The 23719-nt window shown below is 46.7% G+C and overlaps 1 protein-coding gene across 1 annotated transcript; it reads left to right on the top strand.

Moving 5' to 3' along the window:
* The first annotated feature begins 2737 nt into the window (after positions 1-2737).
* On the top strand, positions 2738-8319 carry LOC102511307 (keratin, type II cytoskeletal 1). The gene is made up of 9 exons (XM_032492917.1): positions 2738-3380; positions 4444-4658; positions 4977-5037; positions 5454-5549; positions 5717-5881; positions 5993-6118; positions 6667-6887; positions 7405-7439; positions 7537-8319. The coding sequence occupies exons 1-9, from the start codon at positions 2817-2819 to the stop codon at positions 7833-7835; spliced, it is 1782 nt and encodes a 593-aa protein (XP_032348808.1). The 5' UTR covers positions 2738-2816; the 3' UTR covers positions 7836-8319.
* Positions 8320-23719: the final 15400 nt, after the last annotated feature.

Below are 23719 nucleotides of genomic sequence, written 5' to 3'. Positions count from 1 at the left end.
CAGATGGGAATATCTTGTGATTCTCTGCCCACTCATTTACAGGAACCTGTTCCCCCTTGTACAACCTTGAGCCTCTTCTCCAGTTTTGGAGGAAGAACGCTTGAATTGAAACCAGAAAACTCAGCTTCTAGTCCCAGGTGTGTCTTTTCTGAGCTGGAATGTCTAAGCAAGTCACAATCTCTCTGAGCCTCGGTTCTCTATTTCGTAAAATGGGTTGAAAGCAGCTTAACGGCTTAGTTCTCAGGGCTCTTGTGGGGATAGTGTTTGTGTATATTCTTGGTGACCTGAATGGGCAAATGTAAACTGATGGTAGTTTTGTGCTTTTTGGTCCCTTGCAGCTCCTGTGTCTCTCCCTCCCTCTGGTAGCAGCTAGAGTGAGGTTTGCAGCTCTGTAAATTGTCTATTGATTGCCTGACCATCCACTTCTTTGGTTTTCTCTATGTCAGTTTCTTAGTTTGAGGCTGGACCCATGGATCCCTGCAAAGACTGGCTGTGGGCTGCCGGAAGTAGGAGACGGACACACACCCAGAGACAAGCACACATGCAGGCATATCCATATGCATACCCCTCCAAACTGCTAGAAGGAATCAATTGTGCAGAGTGATTTGTCTCAGGAGGGAGTTTGCTGAACTGAAAGAATTTTGATTGCCTCTCTCAGAAGATGATTAGGCAACAGTCATTACCACGCCAAGACCATCCCAGGTCCCATTGTTCCAAGTGAGGAACCAGATCTGGATTACTCATTCCATAAGAGATGGTTGGTTTAGCAGCCCAAGGATGTTAGGGTTGGGACAGAGTCCTGGACAACAGTGCCATGGAGATGGGGAGAAGGCAGGAGCAGTGGAGAGGTGAGGGGTGCTCTCTGGAGGACAGCGTGGGGCAAAAACTGTGGGAGAAGAGGAGGGACAAGGTGCAGTGGTGAGGAGCGAGATGGCGAGGGCTGATGCTCGACTGTCCTGGTTCAGAATCACAGGGCGATGGGACCAGATGGTCTTCACAACCCCCCCTTCTCTTGCATAGTTTGTATTCCACGGTGGAGACCTCCCATGTGGGTCTGTGATTTACCACTCAGAGGTGCTTAGAGCCAGCTGAAGTTAGAACTGGCCTCTCCTCACTGAGTCTTTAATTCTGTGTTTAGATGAGTGTGGGGAGCATGCCAGGCTTCTGAGAAGTCTCAGAATGAAAGTCTGTGTAGGGTTCAGGTCTTTCCAGATCCCAATGCCACTTCTACCCAGTTACACTGATCAAGGACTGCTCTCCAGGAAGGCCCCTGGAGGTTCCTGGCCCGTCTCAATGCATGCTGGGTCCTCTTGCACCTGGATGGAAGCAAAATCTCCCCACTGAATTCTGTGCCTTGAATCTCCCCTTCTCAAGGTAAACTGAAGAAATGTTTTCCAAGCAGTTACATGTGCTGGGAGCCATAGTTTCAAAGGGATCAAATGGGCTTTCTGCCCTTGGAGCTCTCTCCAGGGGAACCGATTCCCATGCTGTCTGTTTTACACACAGCGGGCAGCACACCCCGAGTTCAGCTTTGTGCTGTCCTAAAACACATTAGGATCTTGTACACTATAGCTCAGCATCCTTTGTTCAAACTCCAGCCACGCCACTTACCAGCCTATGTAAACTTGGGCTGGCTGTCCAACCTCTGTGCCTCAGTTTCCTCATTTAAAAAATGGGTGGCATAATCCCAACTATCTCAAGATTTTTTTGTGAAAGTTCAGTAAGTTAATACATATAAAATATGCAGACCAGCCCCTGGTACATGGCCAGTTTTTGATACATTATGATTAATTAGCTACTCTTATTCTAGTTAACTACTACTATTATTATTACTATTGCCCAGAAACAATTTTACTTCTCAGGCCGGCTCTCCAGACTCCCATCATTGTCATCTCTTCCAAATCTACATTCATCTCACCATATAGTCTCATGGTGAGGCTGGAACCACCTATCAAATTTCACCCCCACCCCTTTGTTTTACAAAGTGTATGAGATAGTGTCCATCTGTTCATTTCGCTGTCCACATGGTTTTCCAGCTGGCATTTGCATGCCATCCCTTTGTATTGTTTTCTGTTGCTGGTGTCACTTTCTCCTACCTGGGTCAATCTTTGAGGAGAAAGAAAACTAGAAAGGAACATGTGTCTCCCTTCTGGGCTTTCCAGAGCATCTACCCATCCATCCTGTTTGCTGACAGTTTCTCCTCCTCCGACATTAATGCAACCAGTTTATAAATCTTACATTTAATAAAAATAACTCCTTTAATTTTTTCACTTATTAAAGATATAACTTGGTGAGCACTGAGGTTTGGAAGGCAGAGCTCAGAAATGGGCCAGAGAACTCCTTCCAAGACTCAAGTGTAGGGAATTGCACCTGCCAGGTCTGAGGAGCGTGTGCTTAGTAGCTTACAAGGGCAAGACGCGAATGGTAACTCACATATCTTTGTGACAGGTGGTTATGAAATCTTACCAAGAAGTATCAGGTGGCAGATGTAGGGTCCTGTTTTCCCAAGTCACAGTCACTCAAAGGGAGATTTTGTCTGATAACATGATTACCACTTGAACAATCTCGCGTGCACAGCAATTTCGAGAGCCATTCTGGGAGCTAGGTGTGTAGTGTTTATTGTGTTGTTGAGGCTCGTAAAAATCTTGTATGGCTGCAGGCAGCCAAACCCTGGAGAGGCAGTGCATCCCGCTGACTCGAGGACCAAGCCCTACTTACTCCCTGTATATAAGGGGAAGTCTCTGTGCTTGGGGTAGAGGAGTGTCAGCTCCTTTCCTTTCTTGATCGTGCTCCTTCCTACTCTCTCCAAAGTCAACATGAGTCGACACTTTAGCTCCAGGTCTGGGTACCGTTGCGGAAAGGGCTTCAGCTCTGGCTCCGCCGGGGTGGTCAGCTACCAGCGCAGATCCACCAGCAGCTCCATGCGCCGCAGTGGGGGAGGTGGTGGGAGATTTACGAGTGGAGTATGTGGTGTTGGGGGTGCTGGTGGTGGTTTTGGGAGTCGGAGTCTTGTTAACCTTGGTGGTGGTAAAGCCATCTCTGTGAGTGTGGCTGGAGGAGGTGGACGTGTTGGTTTTGGTGGTGGTTATGGTGGCAGTTTTGGTGGTGGTGGCTTTGGGGGTGGTGGTTTTGGTGGTGGTGGCTTTGGGGGTGGTGGTTTTGGTGGTGGTGGTGGCTTTGGTGGTGGCTTTGGCAGTGGAGGTTTTGGTGGAGGTGGTTTTGGGCCTGGCTATCCTGGTGGCATACACGAAGTCACCGTCAACCAGAGCCTTCTGCAACCCCTCAATGTGGAGATTGATCCCGAGATCCAAAAAGTAAAGTCACAAGAAAGGGAGCAAATCAAGTCCCTCAACAACCGGTTTGCTTCCTTCATCGACAAGGTGAGTCTCTCTGCTCAGGCACCGGGGGAGTTTCTCCTGGTCCATGTGGAATTGGCGCTGCCAAGGCACGTTTGGCTTTGAGCCTCAAGATGCTGAGTTTGGATGATTTAAAGGACAGTTTGTGGAACTGCCTTCTAGAAGATATATTAGAAGTATGTTTGTGAATGATGCTAGGGACTAAACTCTCTCTTGGACAAGGAGGTCTGTGGTCTACTGAAGTGTGGGTCAATTTGACATCACCTTAAAGTGTTTTATATTCAGCTCCTCAGCTGAATTGGGCTTCATATATGTTGAATGAAGATCATAGAAACGGGGCTAACTCAATCTTTTAGGGTGTAAATGAGAACCCTGGAAAGGTCTTTCTAATCATAAAAAGGGAGTTTGAATGTGAAGAGAGGGCGCTGTGATATTATAGCAGAAAGTATGTAGTAAGTCAGTGCCAAACAGAGGGGAAGCACTGCACCCTGCAGATTTTACATTGGCACTGGATCAGGGTGGAGATTTTTTTATGCTTATCTCTCCAAGTCTCTGCTCTGGAAAAACCCATAAATCACTTTTTAATTTTTGCTTGATCATCAGTAATGTCAATACAATAGGTTTGGAATTCAATTATGGATTTTCCCAACACTTTTGAACTGTATGTATGCTCAGGGGATGCAAACCAAATTTTTTTTTATGGTAATCTACCTAAAAATAATTAAAAGGCAGCCTTGTAAGTATTGTGTGTCTATTTCCAAGTACAACTGCAGTAATTTTATATGTGCTTTGCTATTTGGTACTTGTGTAGCTGCTCCCTTCTAAAGTTCCAACTGAAACAGTACTATAGTTGCCATTCTCAGGGAAATTAAGTCTTCTCTGAATTAACAGTGAGGTGGAGTTTGTTATGAAGGTGATGCTAACTTGACCATCTTCTTCCTATTTCTCTGTCTGCCGTGGCTGGCAAAACAGGCATTGAAATTCTTTTCCAAATGAGGCAGGGCCTTGCTGTGTGGTAGCCCTCGGTAGTTAATGGTCCTAGGACTCCATTTCTGCACCAGTAGGTAATGGGTGCTTGTGCTCTTAGGTGAGATTCCTGGAGCAGCAGAACCAGGTACTGCAAACAAAATGGGAGCTGCTGCAGCAGGTAGACACCACCACTAGGACCCAAAACTTAGAACCCCTCTTTGAGGCATACATCAGCAATCTTAGAAACAAAGTGGACCTACTGAAGAGCGACCGATCTCGGATGGATTCAGAATTGAAGAACATGCAAGACATGGTGGAGGATTTCCGGAACAAGTAAGGATAACTGGCTGGGTAGCTCTTGACTTTCGTCCTAAAATATTTTGTGAAAATGGCAAGCTAAGACTATGAACAGGATGTAACAGTGACTTTTCTTAGGTTAGAGGCAAGTCAATTTGGCATTTTTAGAAATTTTAGTTTTCTCAGAAGCTGGTAATAGTTCAGTGGTTTTATCACTTAGAAGCAAGGGGTGGCCAAGATGTCCTAGGTTAGTAATGGAAGGGCAATGACAGGCAAAGCCGATTTTAGTTCAGAAAGCTAGATTTCAGACCTCACCTCCTCTGAATCTCCTAATCACTTCTGATTTCCTTGCAGGTATGAGGATGAGATCAATAAGCGGACAAATGCGGAGAATGAATTTGTGAACATCAAGAAGGTGAGAAAATTCTGTAGGGTGGATATCACCCCTGAAATAAGTAATAGACGAGAGTCACCAAAAACTAAGCGGAGAGAAGTCATGATGTGGAGAACCAGGTAGTGGGCTGAAGAATAGCTGAAGTGGAGTTTTTCTCCCACGTTACGTGGACTTGGACTCATCCGGGCACTCTGCTGCTCCAGATTGCCCAGCATTTCAAGAAGTAAGCGAGGAGGCGGTTCTTAGCAAGTCAGGCAAGATACTTATGATTGTGATACCAATGGGTGGGGGTAGTCTAAGGATTGTGATCTGCCTGGCGTATAAAGGTGTGGAGAAGACCCCAAACACCTCTTCTACTTGGAAAATCCCCTCCACAGCTGGTGAGAGGGGCTTGCCCTGGAATGAATATGACTTCACGATGTCCATTGTTCTTCTAGGATGTGGATGCTGCTTACATCACTAAGGTGGACCTTCAAGCCAAAGTTGACACCTTGCAGCAGGAAATTGACTTCTTAACAACATTGTACCAAGCGGTATGCTCTCTAATTTCAACCAAGTTTACCCAAAAGGAGAGCCTTTAAGCCTGAGCCCACCACTATCTAGAAGAATAGAGATAGATGTTCCATCTCCTGACCCTTCCCCTCTCTAAGTTGTCTTTTGTTTTATGCTATAAGGGTCACTGAAATATTCTGTCTTGCAGGAGCTGTCTCAGATGCAGACTCATATCAGCGAAACCAATGTCATCCTCTCCATGGACAACAACCGCAGCCTGGACCTGGACAGCATCATCGCCGAGGTCAAAGCCCAGTATGAGGAGATCGCTCAGAGGAGCAAGGCTGAGGCTGAGACCCTGTACCAGACCAAGGTGAGTGAGCTGAATGCCTGGCCAGTTTTCCTGAAATGCCTTGTCTTGCTGTCTTGTGTTTTCTATTGTGTGCGTGGACCTCACCTAATTGACTTGATCCACCTCCTTTAGTATGAAGAGCTCCAGATCACTGCCGGCAGACAGGGGGACAGCTTGAAGAGTTCAAAGATGGAGATTTCTGAGCTGAATCGGGTGATCCAGAGACTGAGATCTGACATTGATAATGTCAAGAAGCAGGTACGTGCTTCCTCCTTCTACCGTTCAGCTCTGTGGAAGCAGGCTGGGGTGCCCGGGTAACTGGAGGACAGATTCCTAACTTTGAATCTTGCAATCCATACCAATGTTGTGTTATTATCCCTAGTTCCTTTGGTGACGAAGTTGGTTTCTAGAATTTGGCCATCGTGCCAAGTTCTCCTTAGGGAAATTTGTGAAAGATGTGATGATCTTGAGTCATTTAGCCCACAGCCCGAAGAAAGACTTACACAGTGGTGAGTGAGAGGAAAGGCAGCCGGAGTAGACATTTAGAAAAATGTCAAGTCTGTAAGGGGTGAGGGAGCCTCAACTCACGGCCAAGAGAGGCTGCTGCATTACCTGTATTTAAGGAAATCGACACAGTGATGTGTTATCCACAGACAGGTGAATTCATGAGATGATGTAAACTCCTGTGGTTCTGTTGGACCCAGACTACTGGCCTCGCTGGGTGGAAAGATCCATCTGAGATAAAAAGGCCAACGTGGGATAAGGTAACTGGAGAATGTATAACATGCTGGATTCTCCTTTCTCAGATCTCTTCGCTGCAGCAGTCCATCAGTGATGCTGAGCAGCGTGGTGAGAACGCCCTCAAAGATGCCCAGAAGAAGCTGGCTGAGCTGGAGGATGCCCTGCAGAAGAACAAGGAGGACCTGGCCCGCCTGCTGCGCGACTACCAGGAGCTGATGAACACCAAGCTGGCCCTGGATGTGGAGATTGCCACCTACAGGACCCTCCTGGAAGGAGAGGAAATCAGGTGAGGAAGGGGTGCTGGGCAGTTTGGTCACTTCCTAGATGCTTCCTCCTTTGGAAACTGATCGAAGACGCAGCCATGTGACTGCAGCTTGCCCTGGGTATGGGGATGGAGAGGTACACAGCCCAGGAGGAGAGACTTGGTTTCACTTTGGGAGCCAGATTCCCTAGCTTCCCTTTTTTGAGGGCTGTAGCATCCCCATGAAGTTCTTTGAAATTGAGCAGCTTACTCTCCATCTGGGCTGGCTCAGATGTCATCTGGCCTAAAGCCAACGCCTTTGGAGGTGACAAGCATTGGCTACAAGACTCTTGTCTAATTTATATGGAGATTTCACTCTGTTTGTACTCATGCTGAGATAAATGATGGCGCTTGGGGAGGCCAGAGGGGACTGGATTTGGTTTCAGATCCAGTGGATTAGAGGAGCCCCAGATGCGAAGGCTCCTGGAGGTGGCGGAGGGGGGCTGGGGAAGCGGTTTGTGAAGCAGAAGTCCCGAGGGATTCGCTTTTCTTTCTCCTGCAGGATGTCTGGCGAGTGTGTCCCGAACGTGAGTGTGTGTAAGTACAAGCCGATGTCTCGGGGGTGGGGCACGCACAGGTTTCGCTGGGTTGGAAGGGAAGTGGGGATTGATGATAACTGAGTGTTCCCTTGCAGCTGTGAGCACCAGCCACACCAGCGTCAGTGGAAGCAGTAGCCGAGGAGGCGGTGGTTATAGCTCTGGCGGCGGCGGCGGCGGCGGCTACAGCTCCGGGGGCGGCGGCAGCTACAGCTCTGGAGGCGGCGGCGGCTACAGCTACAGCTCCGGGGGCAGCAGTGTGAGCCGTCGAGGGGGCTCTGGAGGTAGCTTCAGCTCCTCCGGAGGCCGAGGGTCCAGCTCTGGGGGCACCAAGACCTCTGGTGGCAGTTCCAGCGTGAAGTTTGTTTCCACCAGCTATTCCCGAGGAACCAGATAAAGAGGCACTCTCCATCCCCATTAGCTCTCCCTCTCCATCGCTACCAAATATGCTTGGCAAGACCAAGGCCAACTGCTCCAGTCTTACTGGAGAAAAGGGCTATGGTTAGTTAACACTGGTTCATCCTAGTCCCCCAGCTCTTTCCTTTCTTCTCTGCTTCCCAAAGAAGTTTTTAGATCAGTGGCAATCTCAGCCCCCCAGCTATGACCCTGCTTTGTGCTTTGCCAGTTCAGCAATCACCACTACACACATTACATTTCAAAGCACCTCATTAAGTCAGCCAGGGGAGGGCTGGTCAGATCCACAACTTCTTTGTCATGCATGGAGCGCATGCTCTGGACAGCATCTTAGTGTCTGAACCCTTGCAGCAAACTCTGTGCTGCTTCGGTTTTGTACCTAAGGTGTAAGCAAGTTGTCTTTTGTGGAGAAGTCTTTAATTCCCCGTTTCCTTGCATTGCTGCAATAAACTGCATTTGAAATTCTCTCTGAGTCTCAATCTCCTTTGTTCACGGCACTGTCTATCCTGGATGGGTGCTGTATTTGGGGCAGAAGACTGGAGCCCCATGGCGCGCGGGGGAGTGGGGACGCATGAACGTGAGCAGGATGGGGAGGCTGGGCAGGCAACATTTAACTTGAAACATTTAACATTTAACTAGAACAAGCTCTTTCCCAGAGGGTGGAGGTGTCGTGGAGAAGTGGAGAGACTGGGGTAGCAGGTTTTACTCATCTGAGAAGGCTTTCTTGAAAAGGGCAGTGAGCAAGTCAGTGGGGAAGGAGGAGTCTGGCAGTGAGAAGAGGGGACAGTATTACATGGAAGAGTAATTGTTCATGCGGAACAGCCAGTGATGAGAGGGTTGTGGGTAACACGGGGTTGGCGGCTACTACAGACGGAATGCAGACTTTGGGGAGTTCAAGAACCAAGAGTGGTAATGGAGAGCTGGATAATCATTTCCCCTCTCTTTCAGGCCACTATTCAAAACCCTGCTTAGTGGTAGAAGAAGTGCATCCGTGGACATGTAGCCCATGCTAGTGAAGCAGTGCGGTGGGATAGCAGCTTGGCCAGAAGCATGGACACTTGGAATCAGATGTTCTTGGCTTTGGACCACCACCATTTATTAGCTCAGTGTTGATCTGAAGTTATACACCTCAGCTTTATTACCTCTAAAATGGGGATAATAATGCCTTCCTGGTAGAAATTATTGGGAGGATTGAATGAGGTAATGAATGAACATGACTTAGCACATAGTAAGCACTCAGAGAGTGCCAATTTTAATGATAATGGTGATGATGATGATGATGATCTGCCTGTTGTAACATTGTTAGTGGTCTCCAGGCAGCTCAGTAGATGTTTATTCTAAAGAAAAAAGGAACATCAGGTTCCCAGCGATTCCATGATCACGAAAAAGTTCAGTCAACTTCTCTGAGGAGCAATTTTCTTAGCCTCCAATTAGGAAAAGCATTTCTAGCTCCAGTGTCAGCCAGGGCTGAGGGGAACAGGGAGGGTATAGATTGATACGAGTATCATGTAAATACCATCAGTGAGCGCTCTCCCTGCTCCCCAATCACCCTTTCATCAGAGCTGCTTCCTGTCTGACTGGTGTGAGATCCTGGAAGGTATATTGGTGGATGGAAAGAACAAGGAACTTTGATTCTGAGACCCTGGGTTTAATCCACTGTGATGTTTATAAGGCAGACAAAGGAAGACAATCCATAGCTTGTGTGGGTCGTTGGACAAGTCACTTGCCCCTTCTGAGCTTCAGCTGCTTGTAGGTGAAATGAGAATGAGGACATTTGCCTCCAGACATCAAGAGGATAAAATATACAAGGTGAAAATGCTTTGTGAGCTGTGAAGGTGTTATACAGTAGCTAAATGAAATTAAAAGGGAATGACAAATGAGTAGACAGTGGTGGCTCGCTGTCAGGGTCACCAAGGAGGGAAGTACCTTGACATGATCACTGTGGCCCTTCATAGCTCTGCAGGGACATAAAATTGATATTGTTAGTGAACCCAAGTTGAATCTGCTCTTTAGGCCTGATCCTTGTAGGCCAAACATAGTAGAGATGGATGTATGGACCAGACCATGTATTAGCTTGTGAGGAATCCACATTTTCGGTGACCAAAACACCAGAGCATCACCATCCTGTTATCAATATACCTGGGGAACTGAATTAGTCACAGTGGGTGGCTTGGCACTTGTGGATTTAGAACAAGAGTTGGATGGTCTTGAGGGAAGTGGTTTCCTCTCCTGCATGGGAGGACAGACCTTTGAGGTCACCAGATACAGCATGGGGAACTCTGTTGGATGAAAAGTGATGTATTCTAGTGCTCTGGCACACATTTTCTAATCTCTCTTTAGGTTACAAGTTTCTTTAGTCACATTTCAGTATTGGGAATACCCTTGTTTGTCTTGTTTGGACTTGGGCTTTCTTGATAACATCAGATAGGAAATAGAAATCACTATAATTTATAGTGAAACTTATCAAAAGTTGTAAGGTCACAGGACTATATGAAGACCCTGTGTTAGTCAATATATAATGCAGAACTAAAATGAGTATGATCAAGTGCCCAAATGCATTAGTACTAGAAAGACAGTGAAGGAAAAAATCTGGATACTGATTAGTTCAAAAAACAGTTCTTGCAAACATACCATGTGTCTGGGACAAGGTGAAACATTGAAGGTATTCTGATGAGTGAGACATGGTTCTTGCTCTCAAAGACTTGGGTGATGGGGAGTATGAAAACGTGTCATAATGCACATGACTCATGCAATGGTAAAAACACGTACAAGGAATAGAAATGGTACAATACAGAAGTGAGAGTGATGAAAAGTGATGCCTGGCTGGGTTTTAGAGGATAAACAGGAGTTTTTCAGGCAGACAAGGAAAGTCAAGACAGACAAGGACGTTTAGAGAAGGACACTCCAGTTAGAAGGAATAATATGGATAAAGACACAGAAGAGTAAAATTGCATGAAGTAATTGATCATCTGAAGGGTCATGAAGTTAGTGACAAGAAATGAGGGTGAAGCGTTAGAGCCAATCAAGAAGGGCCTTATATATATTCAACAGAGTCCAGATTCTAGCTTGTGAGTCAGAAGTTCTTAGAAGGGATTTTGGGACCTACTGGCTTATTGTAACCTGCTAGGTACTGGGTCAGTGGGCGGGAAAGGAGTTGCCTTACCGCTAGTGGAATAAGAATTGAGCATGAACCACAGTTTGTCTTGTACCTGAGTATCTCCTAAGAAATCTGGACTGCTTCTGGGAGATCTGTTCATGAGAGTATCATTTAAAAAATATTGTATGACTGAAACAGCTATGAAAGATGAGGAAGAGCCAGCAAAGGGATTTAATGAGAAAGTGACATGGTTAGATTGGTGTTTAGAGGGATCATTCAGATCAAATTGGAGGGGCCCATATTAGAGGTAGGAAGAATCATTAGAAGATTATTGCAAAGGTGCAGACAAAAGACAATCAAGGCTTGCACATCAGTTCAAGCCCTTAGAAGTGGTAGAGTGGCCAGAAATGAGGATCTGCATTCCACGTAGTTAGGAGTCAGATCATCAGGACTTGGTGATGGATCGGATGTGGGCTGGGGAGGCGGGTGAGGCGAAGGGAGGAGTGGAGGGTGGCTGCACATTCCTGGCTTGAGTAATAACAGGGAACATAGCAAGAGGGCTAGTGGGGAGAAATGCTAAGTTAAGCTTTTGAGGTGCTGCCACTATCCCATGTAATTTTGGGCCTAGGGGTATAAACTGAAGAGTCATCAAAGTTCAAAAGTTAGAGTAACCATCAGATAACTCAGGAAGAAGGGGTAGAGGGAGAACTGCAGAGAACCTCCAGTAGGAAAGCCAGAAATATGCTGGAGAAACTTGCTCAAATGGAGAAAACTTAAAGACTGTGAGACCAAACCTAATCTTTCAGGGATGATGTAGCCAAGATACTGAGGTCCCCCAGATCGAGTGATGACCTCTCAAAATCTTAGACTCCATTATTTCACCCTTGGGTAGGTTCAGTGTGGATTTGTTGTTTGGTACTTGGCCCAGTAATAATATTCAGTAGTAAAATCCACAAGTACAACTGGGTGATAAAAATTCTCCTATCCTGCACCACCAAGGTCCCTTTTTCTACAGCAACTATAGTTTCTTGGGAATCCTTCCAAAAATATCTATGTACCTGCAAGTAAAAATGGACAGATAGATTTATTCTCTGTTCTCAGATGTCCTGTGTTCTTTAGCAAATAAGCCTTTTAGGATCTGGCTGTGAGGGTTCTGTCCATATGCCACATCCTATGACCCAGTTTTAGTGTTTTGCCCTTACCTTAAGATATCTGCACACATCTCCTCTCCCTGGGTCTGGATCCATGTGTCTTGCTCCTAGAGTCCCAGCTGGAAGGACAGAATCCTTCCCTCTGCCTGCTGGCTGATGTTGACTTGGGGCTCCTCATGGGCCATTCTTCTTTCTTGAATGGTCACAATGTTGCAACCGTTAGTTCAGTGGCCAGTCTTCCTTCCATAAGTAGCCAGCTTCTTTTCATAACTGTGTGACCCTCACACAGTCACCTCTCTAACAGAGTCCTGAGATTCATCTAGCTCGAGAGAATGGACTTCCCACCTTCTCCCTTCCTCACACATCAATTCCCTCCTGTCCCACATCCCAGGCCTAAGACAACCATCTAGGGCCCCTGGGGAAACAGCAGAAGCCAGCAAGTCTTCCTGCAACCCTTGCTTCCCAGATCCTAGTTCAACTTAGCTCAGTTCTGCCATCCCTACTCCTTCCCTTGGGGGAAGGTCTTCACGAGCCTCAAGGGCTGTTCTCTAGCCCTTGGGGGAGAGAATTCCAAAAGGTGATCTAAAACCAGAGCCCATGGTTTTGCATGAAATTTTAGGAACCATAACTTCCAGAATAGTCTTCACTGGCATGAGGATCTTCTGTTGGTCCCTTGGAGGAACTATGAGGAAGTCTTTTAGTTCCATGCCCTGTTCAAGCAAAACACGTGTGGAAATATTAACAGGAAATTTAGGGACATTGCTAAAAATTTATTTTGAAAAAAGACTTTTTTTCTTGTAGAATAGATAAACAAGATTGCACTGTGTAGCACAGGGAAATATATACAGGATCTTGTGGTGGCTCACAGCGAAAGAGAATGTGACAATGAATGTATGTATGTTCATGTATAACTGAAAAATTGTGCTCTACACTGGAATTTGACACAACATTGTAAAATGACTATAACTCAATAAAAAATGTTTAAAATAAAAGACGTTTTTTCTTTTTAGGTCAGTTTCTCTAGAGGTAGCAGTCTCATTGCCTGATGTTTTACAACAAAAGTTAAAGTACCACCCTATTACTGTCAGGAAAAGAAAAACACTGATGGTATTATATGTTACAATCATATGCAATAAAAACAAATCAACACAAAGCCTCAACTGCAATATAAAGGAGACATAAAATGAAAAAAAAAAACCTGGTAATAACATCCTGTATATTTCACTTGGCATATTCTCAAGTAGGGCCCTATTAGAAAACATAGGAAGCATCAGCTGTTTGAACCAACAGGTAGAATGTGTTCAACCGGCTGCAAATGTGGACTGGTGCAGGTAAGCTGTATTGACAAACCTAAATACCATGAGCAACTTTGCAACTGATGACACAATTTTCCCAAAAGGTGAACACTCTCCAAGCTTCCTAATGAAAGGAAACTACAGCCTTCTCTTGATTACCATAGCAGTAGCACCCCTCAAAAACTCAGTATATCTGCAAGCTGAGGGAAGCCACTTTGCATGTGTATGTGATACGGTTTGGGTTCTGGGCTGAGCTATTATACATGGCGGGGCATGCAAAAGCCCAGGAGGTCCAGTAGCAACTGGATCGTGCTTACTAAATGTCAGTAATAGCCCCCCATATCACGGTGACAAGCAAAACATGTCTCCACAGATTTCCAAAAGATCCCTAGAGAAGTATTGCTGCTTCAGGACATTTTTGTGGCTGGGCTATCAAGCTGCTTCCTAGAGCTAAAGTTGGCTGAAGGTTGTGCCAGGTGAAAGGGAGGGTAAAGATGCCCATGAGACATTTGGGTGGTGCCAGCAATTTTTGGTTGTTCCTTGGAAGGATGGATACCCAAGCTACCCTGGGATGCTCTGTGTCACTGTGTTTGCCCCTCCCATATCTGCTGCAGGGAACATGACACTCCCTCCCAACCCATTATCAGAAAAATGGCACAGTCTTAGTCAACTTGTGACCTTCCCAGGTTCACCTAGGGTTACCCCAGTCTTCCTTGGTGCCCACGCCCAGTTTCCAATCTGTCAATCGGCCCTGTTAATCCTTTCAAGACAGTATGGAGTGTCCTCTGCTGGCACAAAAATTCGTTTACACAGTGATGGGACCTGTGCTGGTTATCGTAAAGCAGCAGCTCCCAAGGGCAGTGAGGGCGAAGAGTATGTAATTTGAGTGTTTCAGGAAGCTTCTTGGGAATAATAAAAAGAAAAAGGCCTTTTCTTGGTTCTGTTCTGTTGGTTGTAAAGACATAAGGAAGCAGCTGAATCCTTTTTGGCATAGAGATCTCTGGTAGTGGAAGAAATGTCTTCCCGCTGGGTGTTGAGTTAGGTCCTGGGCATTTGGAAAGTTCAGATGATCCCCTGAAAAGCTAGTGTGAGCTCAGGGGCAAGAACTGGGATAGAGGAGACTTGAAAGGAGATCAAAAGTGACTGAGGGTGTACGTGGTGGTCACTTTTACCAAGGATTGACCACACCATTGTTGTATAGAAGAAGATGAGGTCTGTTCTTGCTTGGAAGTGATGGGGTCACTCTGAAGAACGCTCACCCAGGTCCAGCTGTCTGGCGGTGGAAGGGGCTCCCTGTGAACTGATGAGTGAATCTCCATTGAGTAGACAGGCTTTTCCTGAGGCAGGGATGCTTCAGAAGAATCAAACCCTGAATGGAAACACTTCCAACCCTGAGAACTCATTCCATCTTTCCCCATCATCTTCTCCAATCCTCCCAGTTCCTCTTCCTCTCTTTTCCTTCTCCAAGTTTCTTATTCCACTTCCAAAATATTTTGACCAGTTAAAAAAAGTATGTAAGTGGGGTGTCAGCCTGAGCTGATCTGATAGGTGATTTGGAGAACAATTTTGTTGGTTCAGTTAAGAAAACACTGGAATGCAGTCCTTGACCATGGGTTGCTCATGACAGGGTGTGGGTGAGGTGAGGACTGAGGTGAGGCCATTCCTGTCCCTCCTCTAAGTTAAGTTATTTGGAAGATGAGGAGTGGGTGTGGCAGGGGTAGAGCAGGTCCCCGGCTAAGCTTTCTGGATCCAACAAGCTATATATCCCGGCTCTCCTCACTCATACTGTGTAAGCAACGGGGTAGTTCTTTGATTAGTCCCTTTGGTTGTCAGCCTTAAGTCCCTTGTGTCATCAGCACAGCTGACTTCCTTTTGTCCTACACCTGGTGGAGCTGGAAGAACATCCTGGGCAAGTGGAGAACATAGTGTACTACCTCTATGCTCCCAAAGGAAGCAGGAGATGGTCCTGGAGTTGAAACCACCCCTTCTCAACAGGTTAACGTTTGAGTGTCTCCTCTCACACTGTGCTAACTGCTAAGATGCTTTGGGGATTAGAGAAACCCCTCTGGGCTTCAGGAAAGTGCCTTGTTTCTGGCTGCCTTCTCCGCCGTAATCCTGTCTCTTGGCTTTATAATGCATAAACAAGGTTTCCGTGGTGAGGACATCTGGCTTTGAGGCAAGGTGGTGTGGCAGGAGCCTTATGCCACCTCATTGGCACTAGTGACCTGCCACATGCCACCACGGGGAGGTGTATACCTGGAGGACCAGGTGGAGAAATGTAGTCCATCCCTTGGCAGGACAATCACCAGCCTGTAAATTGAGGGTCTGAGGGAGTGAGGGTTGGATTATCTTGCTCCTAGATCCAGCCTATTAACCCCTTTCCTGGCCACCCCGAGGGGCGTGAATAGGAGGGGCAGTCAGTTCGATGCCTTAACAGCCTAGGGGAAGCATTGCAACGACAGATTTAGCAGCCTGGAAAGGACGCTCTTTACCAATTTCCCATCATTGTGGGTAACTGCGCATTGGTGATGCTGCGTACTAAGCCCCTGCTGTTGGTTTACCTGAGGACTTTCTGGCTCTGAAATCCTGTGCTCTTAGGGGTAATGTGGCTTGGTGGCAGAGCTGCGGGGCTAGGTTCTTGCTGTTTCCCTTTAGTTATGTAACCTTGACACGTCTCTGAACTCTGTTTTTTCATCTTAAAAAGGAAGGTATCAGTCGGTTGGGCCCTAACATGTTCCTGAGCTGTTAGTAATACAGGTGCTAGAATGGGCTGGAGAGCCTTTCAAGGGACAGAGCACTCTCATTAGAGCTCTGTGTTGGGAACAGGGATCAGGCAGATGAGGGTGGATGGGCAGAAGTGGGGCTCACAGAAGGAGGTAGAACCTGAAGACATGGGTACAAGTCCTAGGTCAGCCACATTACTCACCTGGTGACCTTAGGCAGGTCTCTGCACTGTCTTAGGGGCTCAGTTTGCTCATGTGTGAAATGGCTGTATTAATACCTGCCCTACTTTTTTCAGAAGGAGATGGGCAACATGAAATGACATCTTCGAGGGTGCTCTAGAACATCACATGAAGGGAGCTTTTATTTCCACTGTGGTTCTTCCTTGAGAAGATGCTGGGGTGGGGGTGGGGGTGGGTGGGGCATGAGCAGAGGCGCAGCTGGGGACCTGGGAAAGGCTGCTTCCTTGGGGACAAGGTGGAGTCCCGACTCTCATTCTTCGCTATGGCTTCATTCTTTGGGTCTTGAAGCATTCAAGAGTCCCTCTTTTAAAAGAAATATTCATGGAGTGCTGGGTAAGGCTTACAACCTAGAACCATGATCACTAGTTCTGCAATGAGTGGCTGGTTAATACCCAAGCAGGGCTGAGCCGACTGCCAGCTGGGACCTGGGCTTGGTAAGGGACAGGAACTCCAGGGAGAAGGCGGGCCTGGGAGGTGGGCTCGTGAGCATTCAGGTCAGGCTGTGTGGACGGGTGGCAAGACGCCACCAGAAAGGTGATGTTGTTTTAATTTTATTACCAGAAGGTTGGAAGTTTTAGACATTTTCTGCCACTCCTATAGCCCATGGGAAAGTGGAAACATGTGTTTCCCGCTGGAAATTATGCTGATTGTTACCTGTATTATTTCAATTATTTTATTTCAAAATTTAATTTCAATTATTTTATTTATATCAACTCTCTAAAGGGATTAGTACTATTATGCCCATTTTATAGGTGAGGAAATGGTGGCCATCAAAGTGTAGGTAACTAGAAGGTCAAGAAGCTACCAGGTTGTGGGGCTGGGATTCAATCCAGGTGTGTGACACAAATCTGAGTCCTTAACCAGCACACAGAGCCACCTTTGTTTATTACAGCCCCCTGCAAGGGTACTTTATCATTAGAGCTGTTCTTTCTCTAAACAGAGAATCCCTCAGAATCTTTTCCCTTGGGACACTGTGATCTCTTTTTATGCTGGGACAGAGGGCAAGGAGACCTACTTGACAGGAAAAGGCCCCACCAGCCCAGTGTCTGGAAGCCTGTGTCTCTACCACCCAGTTACAGCAGAGCAGCTCAGCCTTGGTCCCGCCTCAGAGCTCCCTCCTCATGCCTTTCCCTGCCAGGAATCTCACAGAGGTGGATGAACAGCCCTGCCCTCGCACTCCTTTGAGGGCCCCTGGTCTGCCTGGCACTGGGAGGCTGCTCCCCACAACGCCAAGCAGAGAGTTGCATGCTGCTCTACGATGCCAGCGAGGGAACCTCACAGAGGCACAGAGGGAGCACAGGGTTGGGGCAGTGGGCTAGGTACAGCAAAGGCTTTTGAGTACAGGGGATTCCAACATGAGAAGGAGGAGGGTTGCTGTTCTCAACCATCGGCCCCCAGTGTCTGGAGAGATGCTGGGGAGCCTTGTGACAAAACAACATGTGTCCTGGGCACAAGCCCTGTGCCATTACAGCAAACCCTCCCATGTCTCCGTTTCTCCATCTGTAATAATTCTTGTCTCACTGAATTGTTGGCAGATTGAAATGAGACCAGGAATGGAAAAACAAACACGCCACTGAGGACAGGGTGCTGTGCAAATGGAGATATTTAAGGTCCTGTCAAGTAGGTCGAACCAGGTGACAAACGACTCCTGTCCCCTCCAGGGGTCCATAACTTCAGATGCTGTGTCTACTGCCCAAGTGGGAGGGGATCCCCAGGGACACTTGCTTGGTCAAATTGGACACTCCTTTCTGCTGCCCATGGGTGAGAGGACCTGTGCTTGGTTAGTGTCTACACAGGACAGGGTGACAGACAGTGTCAGCAGCGAGCCACTCTGATCCACTTGCCTAGAAACCCCTCCACAACATCACGAAATTCTGACACTAACATCATTATTTCTGCTCACTAGTGAACGGCATGGAGTCAAATCTAGAGAGAGAAGTACAGACACCATCCTGGCCCTCTGGGGACAGCCAATGCATGGACAGTGAGCCAGCTCCATGGGTACAGTAATGGGTCCCCAGAGGACAGGCCCTGACCAGAGGGTGTGGCTGTTTGGGGCCCTCCCTGGAAGATGGGGGCCCAGGAAGCCCTCAGCATATGACACTCTAGTGTGTAGGGGACCGTTGAGAGCCTGATACAGAGGGTTGGTGAGGAAGGTGGGGTTCATACAGACCGCCCCTCACTCATCCTCTGCCCCAAGGATGCAAACCCAAACCAATTAGGGTGTTTAGACAAACACCAGAAACACCCAAGGTATTTCCACCCAAGGAAAGGGAGCCTGGAGATGTTACACCCCAGGGACTCCAATTCTCAGATGGACAGATTTTTATTAAAATTTTTAAGAAAAAGTTTTATGGCTAATGTGGAGCCTCAGAAGAAGAGGTGAAGTTCTCTGCCTGCTTCCAGATATGCTGCTGAGCTCTGACACCAAGAATAGAAGAATAAAAAATAGAGGAAGAGTTAAGGGAGAAGCAACAGACCCGGGTTTTAGCTGCTACAGTCAGTGTTTGGAGGTGGTGAAATGCTTTCTTTCTTTTTTTTTTAACCTATCAATAGTATTTTTATTTTTGATGGAAGTATAGTTGCTGTACAATGTAACAAAAGTTATAGGTGTACAATAAAGTGCTTCACAATTTTTAAAAGTTATATTCCATTTATAGTTAGTATAAAATACTGGCACTATTCCCCATGTTGTACAGTCTATCCCTGCAGCTTATCTTCTGCCTAATAGTTTGTACCCAGGTGAAATGCTATTTCAAAGAGACAACTATTCATCAATCAACTCTGTTTCTTTGAAACAGACACAAATCAATATCTTTGAAAAATGGACATATCAACTCCTGAGGAACTTACAGTTGGGGAATCAAGACATAATGAAATCGTGCCTTTCAGATCCCAGTTGCCCAGCCCTGCAGGCTTGTCTCAGTTCCGACCTGATGCCCAAATGCTCCTCGGTTCGCTGAAGCCGTACGTGTCTGCCCTTTTCCCTTCTCTCTGCCTTCCCTCTGTCTGCCTTGCTGCCACCATTTCTTCCCTTGTCCCTCAGTGAGGAAAGAAATGAAAGCAGGGTGTGGGTTCTGCTTTCTAAGTTCTCCCTGTTTGCTTCAGCAGTTGGGCTTTGCTTGTTCATGTCCTTCTGAAGTGCAGACTATCTTCTGAACTGGAGAGACCCTTAGGGATCTGGGGTCCAGCACCTTGATTTTACAGATGAGAAAACCAAGGCTTAGAAAAGCTGAGAGCTCCGGGCTCTGGAGTCAGCTGGTTGCGGCTTCTCTGACCCCCTCTAACGTTCCTCCCTTTCCTGTTGGTTTCATTCAGTCTGTGGGGAGGAGGGTGGGGCCTGGCAAGAGAGATAAGCCAAGGTCATGTGGTTTAGTTTCTGGCAGAAGGACTCGACCTTTACAACTAAATATGCTCTTCCCAGTTTATCACACAGCTTCCCTTGAAAAAGTACTGCTAAATAGAGACAAATCTACTGCTTTGAGTACCTGATGGGCTGGGAAGTGTGCTTAAGGCTCGTAAAAATATAATTCGTGTCATGGTGTCGTGAATTTAATGCATCTCAAGTGAGTGACTGTACTAGCTCTATGAAACATGTGCCGCTCAATTAGCAATGATTTCACTTGCATCTTTAGAATTTAAAAGGCTTTTAAAGAAGAGTTTGGAAGACCCATGGCTTTTGATGTGAAAAAAAAAAAAGCTGTCCAGAGAGTTTTGAACGGTTGTCTTCCTCTTCCTCCTCCTCTTCCTCTGTCTTCTTCTCCTTTTTTTCTTCTGGATAAAAACCCTGTAGAAAGGAGGCCATTTAGAATCAAGCCCTTTGGCTGTTCCTTCCAAAACGAGGCACCCCAGTGCCCACAGTTCTGAAGGCATCTTGAAGAACTTTGTTGCTAGGCTGAGGAACAGGAGTCTCCTGAATTTGGTCTTTTACAATTCCATTTTTTCTATGCTTTTCTCTCTTTCTTATTTTTTTGGGGGGTGGGGGAGAGTGTTTCTCCACCTGCCTCCTCCCACCAATATTCCCATCCAAGCCAACACAGGAAGCCTTGAAAGAAATAAAAGCGGGGGGTGGGGGTGGGGGGGTGGGTGTGGGCTGGAAGCATCTGATGGAACTAGGCGCTAGGCACAGGGAGGAAAACGGCAGGTGCCCAGGGAGGGGCACTGCAGGTGAATCACAGCTGTCACTGGCGGCAGAACAGTCTGGGATTAGTAGGAAGGCTCCCCAAGAATGAGGGGTGGGTAAGAAGGAGGCAGCATTAAATCTGGGGAAACCTGGGGAAATCTCTGAACTGCGGGGAGGAAGTGAGTGGTGTAATTACGATGACTGCATTTTTCTGAAATCTCAGCCAGGATGAGATGGAATCTCTGATGGTTGTCTTGTCCTTCCGTGTTATGGTGGCTACATAGGTAACGAGCAAGAGTAAGAATATTAGTGCTGGAGCTGGCGAGGGAGAACTTGATCTGGGAAGTAGTTTGGCTGGAAGGAGGGCTGGGCTGCAAACAGCAAGAACTATTCGTGAAAACCCCCTTTTGACTCTTGCTGTGTGAACGAAGGCGAGAACACATGGCACCAGGTCGGAGTGATGCCATTAACTGGATGGCACTTGAGCTCACAAGGCACACACCCCAATGAGTTGTAGGCGGCCATGACAGGAGCGGAGCTCATTCAGCTGTGGATTGATCGCATGGAAAACACTGTTTGGGTCAGATCTGCTAGGGATTAGAAAATTAGAACTACATGGGACATCCATGGCCACAGCAGTGGGAAAGGAAGTGACATTTTTCCCTGCAGAAGCCCAGGATGCGGCTCCGTGTAACACAGGAGGTTGGAGAGGAGGCTCTCAGAGAGGTACACAGGAGGCGAAGGGAGTGTGGGCAGGGGGAAATTAATTCCCCCTGGGAGAATCTGGAGCTGCAGCCGCACCAGCTTCCCGTCAGCTAAGCAGTTCACCCTCTCTACTTAATGCTGGGAGCTCGCTTTTCTGTTCCGGGGGCCAAGATCGGATGTGCCAAGGTTTTCAAAAGAACATCTCAGGGGACAAGCATTTAGGAGCCTGGGCTTGCTGGCAGCTTGTTGAAAGGAGAATTAGGGAGCAGGAGGAAGGATTTTATCCTATCTGTTCCCCTTTCTGTTCTCAGAAACAGTAAAGCTTAAAATCCTTCATAACAACAGGTCAGTGTCCTCGTGAGACATCAGGCATCTAGGATAAATGTACCCATCTTATAGATGAAGAAATTGAGGAAGTCAGCCACAAAATCATAGCCAGAACCAAGAGTCTTTACTCCCATTTCACTTCCTTAAAGAATGTGAAACATGAAATCTAGAAAAGCACATTGAGATTAAAGGTAAAATTAAAAAAAATACGGAAATGGGGGAAGGGTATATTTCAGTGGTACAGCATGTGCTTAGCATGCATGAGGTCTTGGGTTCAGTCCCCAGTACCTCCATTAAAATAAGTAAATAAAAACCTAATTACCCCCCAAATATGGAAATTAAATGTTATATAATATCTGAGTTGCATTAATTCTACCCTCACATTTCAAGAGAAGAGGAGGATGCTTCCTCTTCACATCTGACTTTTAAAATCTGGCCAATGGGTCTAGAAAGGGAAGGTGCCCAGCGGTGAGGACGGGAGGGAGACCCGGTGTGAAAGCAGAATCATAGAGCAGTAAAACCTGCAGATCGTGTGCCCGGCACGAGCCTGGGGCAGGGTAGATGCTCAACAAATGTTTGTTCCTTTCCTCCAAGGAGGGACTAAGAGCTCCCCCGCCTCCCCATCAACTATCACTCAGCAAGCTGGCGTGGCCTCGGCACAGTCATGGTGGATTAATGGACAATTAGGGCGTTGTTCAGATACCTGCAGGTAACATTTGACATTGGACGGAGGCTCACTCTAAAGCTTTTTGGTTTATGAATTGTTTCCATGATTATGATTATACAAGCCTGATTGGGAAAAAAAATCACATGCATTTGCTTCCTTCAGCATTCTCTTATTGCAAATCAAATATCCTGAATAGCATCTCCATGTTTTTCACCCCTATCCTCACCTCGACCATGTAGTTAAGACATGGGATTGGAGTCTTGGGGGAGGGGGTATAAGAACACAAATAACACGTATTAAGTTTCTGCTATTAACTGGGAACTGTGCTTAGGACATATGTTTGTCTTGGTCTGGTTTTACAACAGCCATCTTCTTCTCATTCACATTTATAAATGAGGAAACCAGGGCTCAAAGAGGATTATGAATTATCCAAGGTCATTTAACTAAAACATGATGAAACTGGGACTTAACTGCAAAACGCAGGTTTTTTATATTCTTTTATGCTAACTCTGTCCTAGGAGTTGAGAAGTCCTGGTTCTGTAACTCGTGGTGCCTGTGTGGAGGGTGTTGTCGTAGCTGTCAGAAGGGGGAATAACAGGCCCCGGGCGAAAGGAAGAGAAGGTATCTTTGCTTCAACCAAAACAATATTGAGACCTAACATTAGTATTGTGTGTCACGGTTTTCAAAGTACTTCCATGAACCTCCCATTTTATAGCTAAGGATGCAGAGCCTCAGCATTTAACTCAAAGTCACAGAGCCAGTAAACGGCAAAACTGGGACTCAAATCCTGAACATCCGACGTTCAGTTCAGTTCTAGCACGCCACAGTGCCTCTCCTGTGTAGTTGGCCGCCTGGACCAAGGAAGGACAGTGGGTGAGTTTAGGTGTGGATGCTCTGTATCCTTGGTGACTTGATGGGTCTTCTTCTTATTTTTTAAATTGAGGTATAGTCAGTTACTATGTGTCGATTTCTGGTGTACAGCATAATGTCCCGGTCATGCATATATAGTGTTCATCCACCTCTGGGTGTCACTGAGGAGCCCAACTTCCAAATCATTTAGTGTGACCATCGGGCAATACATGATTACTGGCTGGCCAAAGCAATATGCACTTGGATCTTGGAGTGGCAGAGCTGATGGTTTTAAAGACTTCTGGTTACAGGAAAGAAAATTATCTCCTCTGTTACTGGCTACAGTGTATTCAGGTGTGGCATGGGAAGGAAAGAGTCAAGATCGTTTGCAAACTGACAACTCTTTTGAAACATCCTAGTTCAGCTTCTTTCTGGAATAGGATGTGTATTTCCCCACATCACATTTGTGCTCTCCAAAATCACTTGTTGAAACTCTTCCTGGCTCAGATGGAAAAGCAAGGGGAACTCTAAGGCTGGTATTGAGGGCCTCTGGCAGTCTCTAAACCTGTCATCTCTTTCATCAGCTGAACTGGGTAGCAAGACTCCCCAGGCCTGAGTGGTAGCTAGCCTCCCTTGGGTTGGTCCAGAGCAGGGAGGTAGAAGTTCCTTTTTCAGATTGAGAAATTCACA

Source organism: Camelus ferus, chromosome 12, assembly GCF_009834535.1.
Source record: "Camelus ferus isolate YT-003-E chromosome 12, BCGSAC_Cfer_1.0, whole genome shotgun sequence".
NCBI classification, from domain to species: domain Eukaryota; kingdom Metazoa; phylum Chordata; class Mammalia; order Artiodactyla; family Camelidae; genus Camelus; species Camelus ferus.
Note: the sequence above shows the minus strand (reverse complement) of the source record. Positions and strands in the feature narration are given on the sequence as shown.

Excerpts from the sequence above, each read along its gene's own strand:
- LOC102511307 (XM_032492917.1), top strand. The coding sequence starts at position 2,817 with ATGAGTCGACACTTTAGCTCCAGGTCTGGGTACCGTTGCGGAAAGGGC. Across the intron at positions 4,659-4,976 it reads GTGGAGGATTTCCGGAACAA|GTATGAGGATGAGATCAATA; the intron begins GTAAGGATAACT and ends ATTTCCTTGCAG. Across the intron at positions 5,882-5,992 it reads AGACCCTGTACCAGACCAAG|TATGAAGAGCTCCAGATCAC; the intron begins GTGAGTGAGCTG and ends CACCTCCTTTAG.